The 16,076-nt window shown below is 40.0% G+C and overlaps 1 protein-coding gene across 1 annotated transcript; it reads right to left on the minus strand.

Moving 5' to 3' along the window:
* Window positions 1-2,599: 2,599 nt before the first annotated feature.
* On the minus strand, window positions 2,600-12,975 carry LOC118480292 (zinc finger BED domain-containing protein RICESLEEPER 2-like). Its single transcript, XM_035975064.1, has 4 exons — window positions 12,949-12,975; window positions 12,214-12,462; window positions 2,967-4,335; window positions 2,600-2,859 (listed from the first exon to the last, which is right to left on the minus strand). Exons 1-4 carry the CDS (start codon window positions 12,973-12,975, stop codon window positions 2,600-2,602), a joined length of 1,905 nt encoding a protein of 634 aa, XP_035830957.1.
* Window positions 12,976-16,076: the final 3,101 nt, after the last annotated feature.

Genomic DNA, 16,076 nt, shown 5'->3' on the forward strand with positions numbered 1-16,076 from the left:
TTCCTTTTAAGTAAACATTTAAACAAACTAAAACAAGATCATACCCTACTAATGTTTCAAAACAACAAAAATTTTCAAACTTTTACAACTCTATTTCTACAACAAAAATACTAATAAAACAAGAATATAAACATAAAAAATCGATCCATACCGAATGAGAACAAATCTGTTGTTTGCGTGCGATGAGGGTGGTCGGGTTTCAGGTTTCTCCGGCGAGAAACCTCTTGATTTCGCTACAGTGTTGCTGCTGTTTATTCTTCTGTGTGCGTTGTGCGTCGATCGTAAGTGGGAGACAAAACTGGGAGGAGAACGGGCTGTGAGTGTAACGCTCCGATAATTGTGGATCGAATCCTAGCATGACACGTTTCTGGAAACCTTCCACATAATTCACAATGTTAAAAGGAAAAGTAAAAAATCATAAAAAAATATTATAAATTTTAAATTTAGGGGCTATCTGCCTAAAAAGGCAATTTTATAGAGTTTTGAGATCCCTTACGGACCGCAAGAACATCCTCTTACGGTCTGTAAGGATGTTTAAATGGTTTGCAGGTCGGAGTCCCCTAAGGACCGCAAGGCATCCCCCTTGCGGTCCTTAAGAGGTGCGCTGACAACAGATTATGGGTTGGACAACAACCTGCTTGTTCTTTTGACACCTATCTTCCATATTGCCACCATTAATCTTATTATGTCAAGTGTTAGGATACTAATCTTTCCATTAGAGCTCCGTAGGACACTTGTCATCTTCACATAACTTTTTTATTAGTATAAATACCTACCTAAAGCTCACATTTTCGCTCACACCTTTATACTTCACTTCTAAAACTTCTTGTGGAGTTGCTTCTGCTTAGGAGCCTCCTATTCTGAGTTCTAAAAGTGTTCTTCACCACTAGCAAGTTTTCGTCCTAGTCTATTTCATTTCATAGGCTAGTTATTAACCGAAAGTTAAGAAAATTGACTTGCTTTGACTTTCAGTTTTGACCATTTTGGTCAAGTCAAAGTTCAAATTGAACTTACCAGTGTGATCATAATAATGATGGTATTAATCCCCTGTGATTAGGGCTGTAAACGAACCAAACGAACACGAACAAGACCTTGTTCGTGTTCGTTTGTTAAGGTTTTCTGTCTAACAAACGATTCACGGACACGTTAACGAACAAGATTCTATGTTTGTGTTGGTTTGTTAAGGAACTTTAGTTGTTTGACGCACGGTTCGTGAACACAAGTTCTGAACATAAACGAACATATGATAAGTTAAATAATACTAATTTAAGTTCATGCTAATCCACCACATGATAAGTTAAATTATATTAATTTAGACATAATTATCCAAAATACTTAGACATGAATACATGATAATCATAATTTATAAGTTCATAATTATCCCAAAAATGTCTTGATTCTTGAATGACCAACTTCCCCAAAGTCTTCATATCATCTTCAATTTCCTGTGAGTATTTAAAAACAAGTATCAATAAGACAAGGTTTTTCCAGTAGTTTAGTATGACCAACAACTCAAAAGATGGATGTTTAAGTAACCAACTTAAAAAATAAAAAGATCAAATTAAGAATGGTAAAATGCAAGAAACCAAAATTTAGTGAGGACCATCAGTATCACTTACCACCAAAAGAGCAAGCAACCTTCTTTTATAAACTTGTGAGATCCTATATACATGAAATAAAAGACACATGTGAGATGCGATCACTTTGATTCAAACAACTGTGTATAGCAACTACTTTAATATAAACAAAATTCTTAAAACCTCCAACTTTTCTGGCATTTTTCTTATCTTTTTATGGCAGAAAAATGACCATAAAACTTAACTTCTTTATTGTAGTATCAGACCTGTTAGACACACATAAACTTTGCAATATATAAATAGCATATTCACATACTAGTAACAGCCAGCAAAATTATAGGAAATGGGAATAAAAACAGTTGCGTACTTACAAACAAAAGAAATCATAGTTCTCAACTTCTCGTTCTTCACGGAAGCTCAACATATACAACGTCTTCATATTCCTATAATTTTTAAAGAATATAAGTTAACCATGATAAGAAAACAAATATTAAAGTTGAAAACAAATAAAAGTTACCTTCTTTTTCTTTTTTTGCAGCCCGTAATAATGACGATACCAATCAGCCCCGCAAATGAGCATATCCACCATCTTAGTTCCTAAAGCGGAACGATGTGGATCGATAACCCTTCCACCAGCACTAAAAGCTGATTCTGAAGCAACGGTGGTTATTGGAATAGCTAGGATATCAGCAGCCATTTTAGATAGAATTTTATACTTAAGTTTATTATCCTTCCACCATTGCAACGCATCAAAATGTACACCTGGCTCAGTAATGCATACTCCTTCCAAATAAGTTGTTAATTCTGACTTTGCACTTTCAACACTTCTAAAATGTTGATTATATTTTGCATTACCGGACTTGATACTCTTCCCAAATCTAGAAGAAGTAAAGCTAGATGAACCATTTCTACTCCCCACTTGGACCGCTCCCATCGTTTACACTTGTAGATGAACCAACATTGGGCTCTTTGGAAGCCTCAACATACTCTTTAAACAATTCTTGTAAATAGTATTTAACTGATTATTTCTCTTGTTTGGCCTCATCCTCAGGATAAATATATTTAAAAGAAAGATTAATTAATTCCATTTTGTATCTAGGATCTAAAATAGCAGCAACTGAAATCAACAAATTAGTCGAACCCCAATACTTGTCAAATTTCTTTTTCATCTCAGAAGCCATACCTCTCATACAATCATTCTCATCCAATGCTACCTTATCCAATGCCTCTTTTATCCCATATAATTCCACAAGAAATAAATTTGATGTCGGATATTCGGAGCCTACAAGATTAGAAAACACTAAATAAAACCACACTACTTTTGATTACTTATAATTGATATAACTTAGTCTTTAAGCAAAAGAATTAAAAATTTTTGACAAGTAATACCTGAAATTATTTTTGTAGCCTCATTGAACAATGCTAAGAAAGAGCAAACATCTTCAACTTTTTTCCAATCATCATCACTCGGCAAAGTCTTGTATGAACTTTCTCGGTCGGCATAATTTTCAAAAACGTCTTTAAACTCCAAGGCTGAAGATAACATGGCATATGTAGCATTCCAACGAGTACTAACGTCTAAGATTAGATGCTTGTTAGGCATTTGTTGTTGCTTTGAAAGCTCACCAAAGATATGCAACCGACCCGGAGAAGCGCTCACATGTTTCACACTTTCACGAACATTGTGAATTATATCTTTAATTTCAGTTAAACCATCTTGTACCAACAAGTTAAGAATGTGTGCACAACATCGCACATGAAATAATTTCCCATCAATACCAAGCTTACTTTGAAGATTTAAGTTTTCCATTAACTTCTTAGCAACCACATCGTTAGTTTTAGCATTGTCGACTATCAAAGTAGCCACCTTCTTCTCAACTTTCCACTCTTTTAGACACTTGAAAAGACAATCATAGATACCAAGACCAGTGTATGGTGGAGATATATCAACAAAATTCAAAATGCATTTACGTAACTGAAAATCCGAGTCTACAAAACGGCATGTGACAACCATGTAATGAATATTCTGAACTGAAGTCCACATATCAGTTGTAATGCTAACACGACTGACTGTATTTAAAAGTTTTTGAATTCTTTTCCTTCCAATGTCATAACTAGAAATGCAATCTTGCCTAGCTGATGCACGTGAGATCTTATTGAATGCCGGATTAGCTTCCTTCATTACCACGTTGAAGAGATCATATTCAACAAAATTAAATGGCAACTCATGAATCATGATCATATGAGCTATAACTTCTCTAATCCTGGCATTATCAAACTTCCAATTCTGAACTGATGTAGAATTTGATTTTCTAGGCAAAACATTTAGTTTTAACTGACCTCTATTCACATTCACAGCTTTTAATTTTGGGCAAGATTCATTAATGTGCCTGTTCATTGGTGTGGTTGTTCCTTCTTTAAATTTTTTAAGCTTCTCCCCACAATGGATGCACTCAGTCATTATAGTTCCATTCGAAGTTACCTCACGGAAATGTTCCCAACAAGTTGAAGTCGATTTCCTTTTCTTCTTACAGAATGGTCCTGCCCCTTTATTACATGTATCTGCTTTCTCTGTACCAGCAGTTGTTGCATTTAGAGCTTCATTGACCTCTTCGTCAATAATAACAACTTTTGGATTACTTTCCATTGATGGAGTATCAGCACTTGATTGAAATTCAATAGAATCAAACGATGAACGTATGTCTAAATGTTGATCTTCATCAAAGAAAAAAGGGCCACTACATGAGCCATCAGACATCTACAATGTAAATATAGAATAGTTAAAACATATACATAAAAGCATGTAATTAATTATTATCGAATAGTGAAAATGGGACAATACTAAATCAATAGACACTTTGTTCTCCTTCTGTGTCAAACACAACTCACAAAGATGAACACCAAACAACACAGAATTCATTTTCCTCAAGATTGAATTAAAAAAACCATTTGAATGATTTAATCCATTAAAACTCAAATTTTATTCAAATCTTCTAGAACAAACTTCATCATTTTCACTATTTTTTCTGTTCTATCTAGACAGTTTTCATCCAGGTCTCATGCTTTAAGTTTAGATAAAAAAAAATAAAATAGAAGATCTACATAATGTTGATACAAACAAAGAAACCAAAAGCCCTTTGCATTAAAGACTCAGATTATAACCCTATGAGAAATCAAGATTCAGCATGAAAATAAAACTAAATTAATCCAAGACTTGTAACAAAACTTACGTGATTGGAATGAATATTAATGATCATCGATGAGATGATGGCGCGAAGTCGACTAGAGCGATGATGGAGGAACCGTGGATACAGTGGTGTGAAGCAAGACTTGCTTTAAAGACTCGGACTATAAGTTTATAACCCTAGGTGTAGTCTCATAAAATGACTGGTTATTGTTTTTGGTAAAGAGTTAATGTGTATTGGGGAAATAAAAATTAGGGGGGAAAGGTTAGGAGGAAAAAAGATTATAGAGGGAAATATTAAGAGGGAAATAAAGATTAGGAGGGAAAAAAGTTTGGAGGGAAATTGATTAATGTTTTGGGGGAATTAAAGCTATAAGAAAAATTGAAAAATTAAAAAAATTAACTAATGAACATAAACAAACAAACAAACAAACACGAACGCACATAAACGAACGAACATATTACCGAACGTTCACGAACGTAATCGAACAAACGAGACCTTTGTTCGTGTTCGTTTGTTTAGTTAATCGAACGAAACGTCTTGTTCGTGTCCGTTTGTTTATTAACGAACGAACATAAACGAACTTCCCGCCGAATAGTTCACGAACTGTTCGCCGAACATCCAGTTCGTTTACAGCCCTACCTGTGATTATATCTCATCATCACGTTTAGTAGGCGAAATGTCGAGTCAAACATGTATTAAATAAAACTATAAAACATAAACTTTTCATTTTAGGATGAATGATCTTTTAAGTATCTAAACTATAAGTTTTGACATCATAACAGTTTATATAACATTATAAAACTTATGTTGTCATGTCCAACTCGTCATTTTCAGTTTAGACTTCAATTTTGTATCGAAAGTCAAGCAGTTTGACTTTTGCTTTGACTTTCGATTCTAACTCATTTGGTCTACTTTAGAACCCAAACAAGGTATGTTATGTGACCATAGTATTATAGGGAGTAACCCTATGAGGATATACCTTTTGGTCATATTATTTGAAGGGTAAATTGACGAGTCAACTTAAATACTTTTATAAATGTCAAAACGCCCTTTTGGCGTAGAAATGGTTTTTAAACTTAAGAGGCATATAATTTGACCTCAATACTGATCATACCATGTTTTAAAATATCTTTTGACATAACAGACTCATCATAGACCTATTCGACCACCCGATGTCGTAATTGAACATACGACTAGTTTAAATATTTAAAATATAAAACTAGTTGAATTTGGTTTAAACCTTTCAAAATCATTCCAAATCAGAATGTCTGGTTAAAAAAAACCCATATCCAACGAGACCTCGCACTCGGAAGGGTATAAACCACATTTTAACCAATCAACGCTTAATCTAACGAAACTGAATAAAATTCTAAGTAACGAGTCAAGTAATATAACTTACCAAATGACTCGTGAACATTCTAACGGATATATAAATCTGTTTCATTATGGACTATAGAACCTTTCAGATAATCGTGCCTAGAATATACAACTTGATTACGACTTTGCTTCAAGAACTTATGTAACACCCCCAAAATACCACCTGCGGAAACTCCGCGAGGCGTGTTACACATCAGAGTCTGAGCCACCAATCACATTGAACCAATGATAAATATTTAAATAAAACATGTCATTAATTGCCAAGATTAAATGTCAAACATAATATCAATTCCCAAAGAGTTAAATAGCGGAAGCATGTGATAAATTGTTTAGCAATTGTTTCATAATAATACTCAAAACCAATGTATCAAATATAAGTAGTCCAATAGCTTCGATCCATGACCACTCCAGCACTCCCAGATAGCAAGTCCAAGTCACGAATTCTAACGACCTGCAAGCATGCAGACAAGTGTGCCAGACGACGCTGGTGAGTTCAAAGTTTAGTTAACGTGTTTTGTTACCAGATGTATGTTAATGCGATTCAACGTTGCAATACGATGTTGCTCATAACATGCTAGATACCCTAGGGAGTGTGCCCATATGTATCCGGGGAGTGTGCCCCTTAACAACCCCAATGCTCCTAACCAAGCATTGGTAATGATCGATCCCATGTACAATAACCAAGACCCAATTACATTGTTTACCCAAGATTCCCTTTCCAAACGTTTACTAGTTGTCCCAAACCACCGGGACGCATGCTTGAGAAATGCAGTGAACTCACCTTGGTTTGCTCGGTAAGATTAACTACTTGTTCACACTTAACCAGTCAAGTCCTAAGATAGGCACGTATACATAATCAGTTTGTCATCACGAAGTTGGCACGTAAGTATAATCATAGTGAACATTGCATCAATAAGCACCGAGTATCACATTGCACGTGTTCAAGATTATCCAAGTCATGTTCAACATTTAACAGCAGTTAGTTAATACAGTTAACTTCTGACAGAGTCTAACTAGGTTACTGTGTAAGTTATCCAATTCAGCGAAACACAACATTGGCGAATCACAAGTTTGGAGAAACACGTCTTCTATTTCGTCAACCCCCTTGGCGAATCAAATCCAGATTCGTCAAACATTCTAATTCGCCAAACAATCTATTTCGTCAATCATTCTAATTCGCCAAACAATCTATTTCGTCAATCATTCTATTTCGTCAAGGCAGCAGTTACATCAAACATACAGTTACACGGAATCATGCAGTTAGGTACAGAAACCCTAATCATGGTTAATAGCCGTCATCATCAACCCGTAATTACACCGAAGTCGTACATCATACAATCATCAACTAATCAAAACACGATTTGCAAGTTACTGAAACATAAGTATATTCATGACAATAGCACGTATCAGATCGACAAATATCAACCCGACATAGACATCGTTAAATCTAGTTCTATCAATCACTTATTCAAACCAATCCGACTTGTTTGTTAGGATCCCTAAACCATCATCATGTTTCGCACAAGGTTACGTAACCGATTAATCATGCAACACCAAACCAAGATCATCATACGCATGTCTGTTCCAGGAATCAAACATAAATATATACGTAAGTCACGTAATTAGGTATTCATGAAACAAAGTTAACATACAAGCAACTAACCGAGATGAATGGGATGGTTGTTTAATCGCTCGGAGACCTGGGGAATTCGCACGGCTGCCGTCACACTTGGGAGGGAGTTCTAGGGTTCTAACTATTGCCAAAGATGTGAAATGTAAGCCGGTTCACGCTATTATACATGTATTCACGTAATGGGCCCTTACCGGGCTTGGCGAAACGGATGGGCCGGCGAGACATTTGTTTCGTCGAGATGGTGTTGACGAAACAGATTCCCTGTTTCGTCGAGATTGAGTTGATGGATCAAGCTTCTGATTCGTCGGGTTGATTCGTGAAAGTTTTACAAGACTTTACAAGACTTAGCTAGCTCGAGTGTGTGTGTACTCACAGGTTCACATTATATTATTAACACATAACATGCAATCACATTAACACATAACACGCAATATTCACAATGGTCTCATTGTCACATAACGTGCACATTACAAGTCAACAAGTCAAACAACTAATCAGTCAAAGTCAACGAAGGTCGAAAACTCGAGTTGTCACATCATCCCCAACTTGAAAGAAATTTCGTCCCGAAATTTGATAGGCCATCCGCAACACGATGCGATGCTAATCAAGATGACTGTGCATTTTTCGCGGGTGTCACATCATCCCCAACTTGAATGGGAATTTCGTCCCGAAATTCACTAGTTACATGAGATGTAGAATTGCTAGGCTTGGTCTTGTCTTTGGGAAATAAGTGTGGATACTTGCGTTCCATCTGGTCCTCGCGTTCCCACGTGAACTCCGGACCACGTCTTGAGTTCCAACGAACCCTCACAATGGGTATACGACTATGTACTTCTTAGCACTTTAACTTCCCGATCCATAATATCAATAGGTTCTTCGACAAACTGTAAGTTGTCATCTATTTTCAGCTCTTGAAATGGTACAACTAGTGTTTCGTCAACCAAACACTTCTTTAACTGCGACACGTGAAATACATCGTGAACATTACCCAACTCAGCAGGTAATTCCAACCTGTAAGCTACCTTTCCAATTCGTTCCAGAATTTTGAAGGGTCCTACGTAACGGGGGTTTAGTTTGCCGCGTTTCCCAAAACGCACCACACCCTTCCAGGGTGAGACCTTTAACATAACGCGATCATTAACTTCAAATTCCAACGGTTTACTACGCTTGTCAGCGTAGCTTTTCTGGCGGTCGCGAGCTGCGGCCATACGGTTTCGGATCTGCATAATGCTTTCTGACGCTTCAAGCACAAACTCAGGGCCTGTGATCTGACTATCCCCCACCTCAAGCCAGCAGAGAGGTGAACGACATTTCCGTCCGTACAGTGCTTCGAACGGAGCTGCCTTAATACTTGTATGGTAGCTGTTGTTGTAGGAGAACTCTATCAATGGCAAGTGTTTCTCCCACCCCTTCCCGAAATCAATTACACATGCCCGCAGCATGTCTTCAAGTGTCTGGATGGTGCGCTCGCTTTGACCATCCGTCTGCGGGTGATAAGCGGTACTCATGTCGAGTTGGGAACCGAACGATTTATGCATTGACTGCCATAACTCTGAAGTGAAACGCGGATCTCGATCTGAGATGATAGAAGTTGGTACCCCATGCCTAGAGACGACCTCTTTAAGATAAACCGCTGCTAGTTGCGAAAACTTGTCTGTCTCCTTGATTGCTAAGAAATGTGCTGACTTCGTGAGACGATCAACAATCACCCAAATGGTATCGTTTCCGGCCTGAGTTCTTGGTAGTCCTGTCACGAAATCCATGGCGATCTGTTCCCACTTCCATGTGGGTATCTCTGGTTGCTGCAGTAGACCTGAGGGCTTTTGATGTTCCGCCTTGACTTTAGCACAAGTCAAACATTTACTGACATACGTTGCTATATGGGCTTTCATGCTAGGCCACCAGTATGTAGTTTTCAAGTCGTGGTACATCTTATCTGATCCAGGATGTACGGAGTAACGCGACTTATGTGCCTCATCCATTACGAGTTGTCGTAAGTCACCATAGAGTGGAACCCAGATGCGTCCGGTTACGTAGTAAGCACCGTCTCCCTTTTGTTCTAGTCGTTGCCTTGAGCCGCGTAAAGCTTCAGCTTGAACGTTCTCCGGTTTCAACGCTTCTAACTGAGCGTTTCGTATCTGGGAAGGAAGATTGGACTGGATCGTGAGTTGCAATGCTCGTACACGCCTAGGTGCATTATCCTTTCTGCTGAGGGCGTCAGCTACAACGTTCGCCTTGCCCGGATGATACTTGATGGCACATTCATAATCGTTCAATAATTCAACCCATCGCCGTTGCCGCATATTCAATTCTTTCTGGTCGAAGATATGCTGAAGACTCCTATGGTCGGTGTAGATGGTGCATTTGGTACCGTACAGATAGTGCCTCCAGATCTTCAACGCAAATACCACCGCTCCTAACTCCAAGTCGTGTGTTGTGTAGTTTTTCTCATGAATCTTCAACTGTCGCGAGGCATAGGCTATCACCTTCTCGCGTTGCATTAACACGCATCCGAGACCCTGAATGGATGCATCACAGTAAACCACAAAATCTTCGGTACCCTCTGGTAAAGACAAGATTGGTTCACTACAAAGTTTCTGCTTTAACAACTGGAAGGCCTCTTCCTGTTTCGTTCCCCAAGAGTATACCGTGTTCTTCTGTGTCAGCGAGGTGAGAGGTTGCGTGATTTTCGAGAAGTCTCTAATAAACCTCCGATAATATCCAGCGAGACCAAGAAATTGTCGCACCTCAGAAGGAGTCTTTGGTGCCGCCCAATTCTTAAATGCGTCCACTTTCGCATGATCAACATGTATCCCTTTCTCGTTAACGACGTGGCCAAGGAAATGCACTTCCCGAATCCAGAAATCGCACTTGGAAAACTTCGCATACAACTGTTCCCTTCTCAAAAGTTCCAAGATGAGGCGTAGGTGACGTTCGTGGTCCTCCTTGTTCTTTGAATAAACCAAGATGTCGTCGATAAACACTATAACAAACTCGTCGAGGTATGGCTTACATACGCGGTTCATGAGATCCATGAAGACCGCTGGTGCATTTGTCAATCCAAACGGCATAACCAAAAACTCGTAGTGTCCGTAGCGCGTTCGAAAAGCAGTCTTGGGAACATCCTCTTCTCTAACCCTTACCTGGTGGTAACCCGACCTTAAGTCGATCTTTGGATAAAAACTTGACCCTTGCAACTGGTCAAACAAGTCGTCGATGCGTGGTAACGGGTAGCGGTTTTTAATGGTTACCTTGTTGAGCTCTCGATAATCGATACACATACGGAATGACCCGTCTTTCTTCTTTACAAACAGAACTGGGGCTCCCCAAGGCGAAGAACTGGGTCGAATGAATCCCCTATCCAACAATTCCTGTAGCTGATTAGACAATTCCTGTAACTCCCCAGGAGCCAACCGGTATGGAGCTCGAGCAATTGGGGCCGCTCCTGGCGCCAGAGCAACCTGAAATTCTACTTGACGGTGAGGAGGTAACCCTGGTAACTCCTCTGGGAACACATCAGCGAACTCCCGCACCACTGGCAGATCCTCGATCCTTCTTTCCTCAGACTGAGCGTTTGTAACTAAAGCTAACACTGCAGGATACCCCTTCTGTAGATACTTCTGCGCATGCATAGCCGAGATAATACCAACCATCGTCCCACTACGATGCCCCTGAACCAATAATGACTCCCCATCAGGGAGAGGGATACGCACCACCTTTTCCTTACACAAAATTTCTGCTTGGTGCTTGGACAGCCAATCCATGCCTACTACTATGTCGAAACTACCGAGCGTAACGGGAAGTAGATCAATATCAAACACTTGACCCACGAGATCTAGTTTGCACCCGAAAAGGACATTCGAGGCTTCTATTGTTTTACCATCTGCTAGTTCTACTACCTGCTTAACTTCTAAAGGCGTTGGGGTTATCCCCAATCGTTGACTAAACTCTAGGGACACGTAACTCCAGTCGGCACCAGAATCAAATAACACAGAAGCAATATGATTGTTTACAGGAAACGTACCGGTGACAACATTGCCGTCATTCCTAGCATCCCCTGCCCCAAGCTGAAACACCCTTCCTCGAGCACCATTACCATTGCCCCCATTGTTGCCATTGTTGTTGTTGTTCCCAGCATTGTTGTTATTCGGGCGGTTGTTGTCGTTAGCGTTCTGGTTTAGTTGAGGGCAATCCCGCTTAAAGTGACCCTCGTCCCCGCACTGATAACACCCCTTTCTGAAGCCCTGATTCTGCTGGGGTGGTTGTCCCTGCTGTCTCTGGTTCTGCTGGTTCTGTTGCTGCTGGTGTTTGGGCTGTGGGGCCCTACAATCCCTGGCCTCGTGGCCCGCCTTACCACACCTGTTACATATCCGACCACACGGCCCGAAATGATGATAGCCACACTTGTTACATCGTGGCTTCCTCCCCGCGTACTGACCCTGGCTTTGGCTACCCCTTGGCCTTGATTGATAGAAGACGACTGGCTGATGCTGCGGTTGTTGTTATTATCTGGTCTTTTCTGTGTCTGACTCGCGCTAGAGGCTTTATCATAGTCACTCCACTTCCTTTTGTTATCATTAGCGGACGCAGTGGCAGTGGGTGCAGCAGCAGTAGTGGTTGAAACATGCGGCAGTAACGAGTTACTCTCTACCTTTTGATCCACAATCTTATGGGTCAATCGAACAATCTGTGTCAAATCATTGAGATAGGCCGCAGTGACCAAACTCTTCACACGCGGAGGCAGCCCCTTGATGAATAACTCAATCCTCCGAGACATAGGCCGGGACAAGTTCGGGCACATGTCGACCAATTCATACGATCGCTTCACATACGCTTCGACTTCAGATCCAACCATCTTCAAGTCATAGTGCTCGTTTTCCAACTTCTGGACCTCATCCCGAGGACAGTACTCTTCCCTGATCAGTTCTTTAAAGTCATCCCAAGTTGTGGCATTCGCTGCCTCAATGCCTAACAATTGCACTTGGGCATTCCACCACGTAGAGGCACCATCCGCCAAGTACCCGCAGCATATTTCACACTGTCCCCAGCGGGACAGTTACAAATAGCAAACACAGACTCTGCTTTCTCGAACCATCTCAGAAGTCCCACAGCCCCTTCAGTCCCGGCGTGAAGGTCTGTGGCTTTACAGTCCATAAAAACATTTTGAACGTACAGCAGGCTGGTTGGGTTGAGGTTGCATTGCTTGACCTAAATGCACGAAAGGAAACACGTTATAGGAGTGAAAAGACGTGTACGCATATAGAGTAAAAGTACTTGGTACATTTCGTACCAGCTTGATAGGCTGCTAAAGCCTCAGCCACACGGGTGTTAATTAGGTCAGTCAACTCAGCCTGAGTCATGTCTGATGTATGCCACGTCCGTGTCCTCGTCCACTCATGATTCTATATATAGAGATGAACCAATTCAGGAAATCAAACGAGATGGATATCAAGTATCAGGTTGTTATCTACGTACTACCAAGTTCACACATAATAAGGCAGAACCCTTCTCACGCTCGATAAGCCTCACTGGGACTTGCATGCACCCCACGTTGTTATTAAGTGTGCACCCATAATAATAAGGCAATTTGCATGCTTATCTCAGTGCCTTTAGCTTGAGCTCAAAGTTCCCCCGTTCAAACAACACATCGGATATGGTATCACAGTCTATGATTCAATGAGTCAAAGAGTAGTGTCACACTATCAAATCGCTATGGTGTTTAATGTTTCATTCATATACGTTGTGAGTGTGTGACTGCTAAGCAAGTAATGTAAAAGTGGGAGAGAGACGAACCTTGCAATCTGGAGCTGAGTGTCATGATCGACTTTCGAAGGTATTCGGTTATAGTCTGGTTTTTACAAAACGTTTTAAAACCTAGTTCACTATAACCAGTGGCTTGATACCAAACTGTAACACTCCCAAAATACCACCTGCGGAAACTCCGCGAGGGCGTGTTACACATCAGAGTCTGAGCCACCAATCACATTGAACCAATGATAAATATTTAAATAAAACATGTCATTAATTGCCAAGATTAAATGTCAAACATAATATCAATTCCAAGAGTTAAATAGCGGAAGCATGTGATAAATTGTTTAGCAATGTTTCATAATAATACTCAAAACCAATGTATCAAATATAAGTAGTCAATAGCTTCGATCCATGACCACTCCAGCACTCCCAGTAGCAAGTCCAAGTCACGAATTCTAACGACCTGCAAGCATGCAGACAAGTGTGTCAGACGACGCTGGTGAGTTCAAAGTTTAGTTAACGTGTTTTGTTACCAGATGTATGTTAATGCGATTCAACGTTGCAATACGATGTTGCTCATAACATGCTAGATACCCTAGGGAGTGTCCATATGTATCGGGGAGTTGCCCCTTAACAACCCCAATGCTCCTAACAAGCATTGGTAATGATCGATCCATGTACAATAACCAAGAACCCAATTACATTGTTTACCCAAGATTTCCCTTTCAAACGTTTACTAGTTGTCCAAACCACCGGGACGCATGCTTGAAGAAATGCAGTGAACTCACCTTGGTTTGCTCGGTAAGATTAACTACTTGTCACACTTAACAGTCAAGTCCTAAGATAGGCACGTATACATAATCAGTTTGTCATCACGAAGTTGGCACGTAAGTATAATCATAGTGAACATATGCATCAATAAGCACCGAGTATCACATTGCACGTGTTCAAGATTATCCAAGTCATGTTCCAACATTTAACAGCAGTTAGTTAATACAGTTAACTTCTGACAGAGTTAACTAGGTTACTGTGTAAGTTATCCAATTCAGCGAAACACAACATTGGCGAATCACAAGTTTGGCGAAACACATCTTCTATTTCGTCAACCCCCTTGGCGAATCAAATCCAGATTCGTCAAACATTCTAATTCGCCAAACAATCTATTTCGTCAATCATTCTATTTCGTCAAGGCAGCAGTTACATCAAACATACAGTTACACGGAATCATGCAGTTAGGTACAGAAACCCTAATCATGGTTAATAGCCGTCATCATCAACCCGTAATTACACCGAAGTCGTACATCATACAATCATCAACTAATCAAACACGATTTGCAAGTTACTGAAACATAAGTATATTCATGACAATAGCACGTATCAGATCGACAAATATCAACCCGACATAGACATCGTTAAATCTAGTTCTATCAATCACTTATTCAAACCAATCCGACTTGTTTGTTAGGATCCCTAAACCATCATCATGTTTCGCACAAGGTTACATAACCGATTAATCATGCAACACCAAACCAAGATCATCATACGCATGTCCGTTCCAGGAATCAAACATAAATATACGTAAGTCACGTAATTAGGTATTCATGAAACAAAGTTAACATACAAGCAACTAACCGAGATGAATGGGATGGTTGTTTAATCGCTCGAAGACCTGGGGAATTCGCACGGCTGCCGTCACACTTGGGAGGGAGTTCTAGGGTTCTAACTATTGCCAAAGATGTGAAATGTAAGCCGGTTCACGCTATTATACATGTATTCACGTAATAGGCCCTTACCGGCTTGGCGAAACGGATGGGCCGGCGAGACATTTGTTTCGTCGAGATGGTGTTGACGAAACAGATTCCCTGTTTCGTCGAGATTGAGTTGACGGATCAAGCTTCTGATTCGTCGGGTTGATTCGTGAAAGTTTTACAAGACTTTACAAGACTTAGCTAGCTCGAGTGTGTGTGTACTCACAGGTTCACATTATATTATTAACACATAACATGCAATCACATTAACACATAACACGCAATATTCACAATGGTCTCATTGTCACATAACGTGCACATTACAAGTCAACAAGTCAAACAACTAATCAGTCAAAGTCAACGAAGGTCGAAAACTCGAGTTGTCACATCATCCCCAACTTGAAAGAAATTTCGTCCCGAAATTTGATAGGCCATCCGCAACACGATGCGATGCTAATCAAGATGACTGTGCATTTTTCGCGGGTGTCACAACTTATGTAACACTTTATTTAAGCAAAGGTAAATACTTTTAGCCTATATTTATTTGAAAACTTGGGAAATGACATTAGCCACTTGGAGCGGGTATTATATAAATGGGTTAATGCTTTCATAAATATAAGAATCCAGTTTAACCAGTATTGCTTGAATAACACTAAACACCAAGGGTAATGATACCGTGTCCAGATGTCCCGACTCATTAACTAGGAATGACCATATAAAATATGCGTAGGGTAGTAGGTATACACCCAAAACAGGGGCGGACCTATAGGTAGTTAAGGGGTGGCGTCCGCTACCCCTTGGT

The sequence above is a fragment of the Helianthus annuus genome, chromosome 7 (assembly GCF_002127325.2).
Source record: "Helianthus annuus cultivar XRQ/B chromosome 7, HanXRQr2.0-SUNRISE, whole genome shotgun sequence".
Classification (NCBI taxonomy): domain Eukaryota; kingdom Viridiplantae; phylum Streptophyta; class Magnoliopsida; order Asterales; family Asteraceae; genus Helianthus; species Helianthus annuus.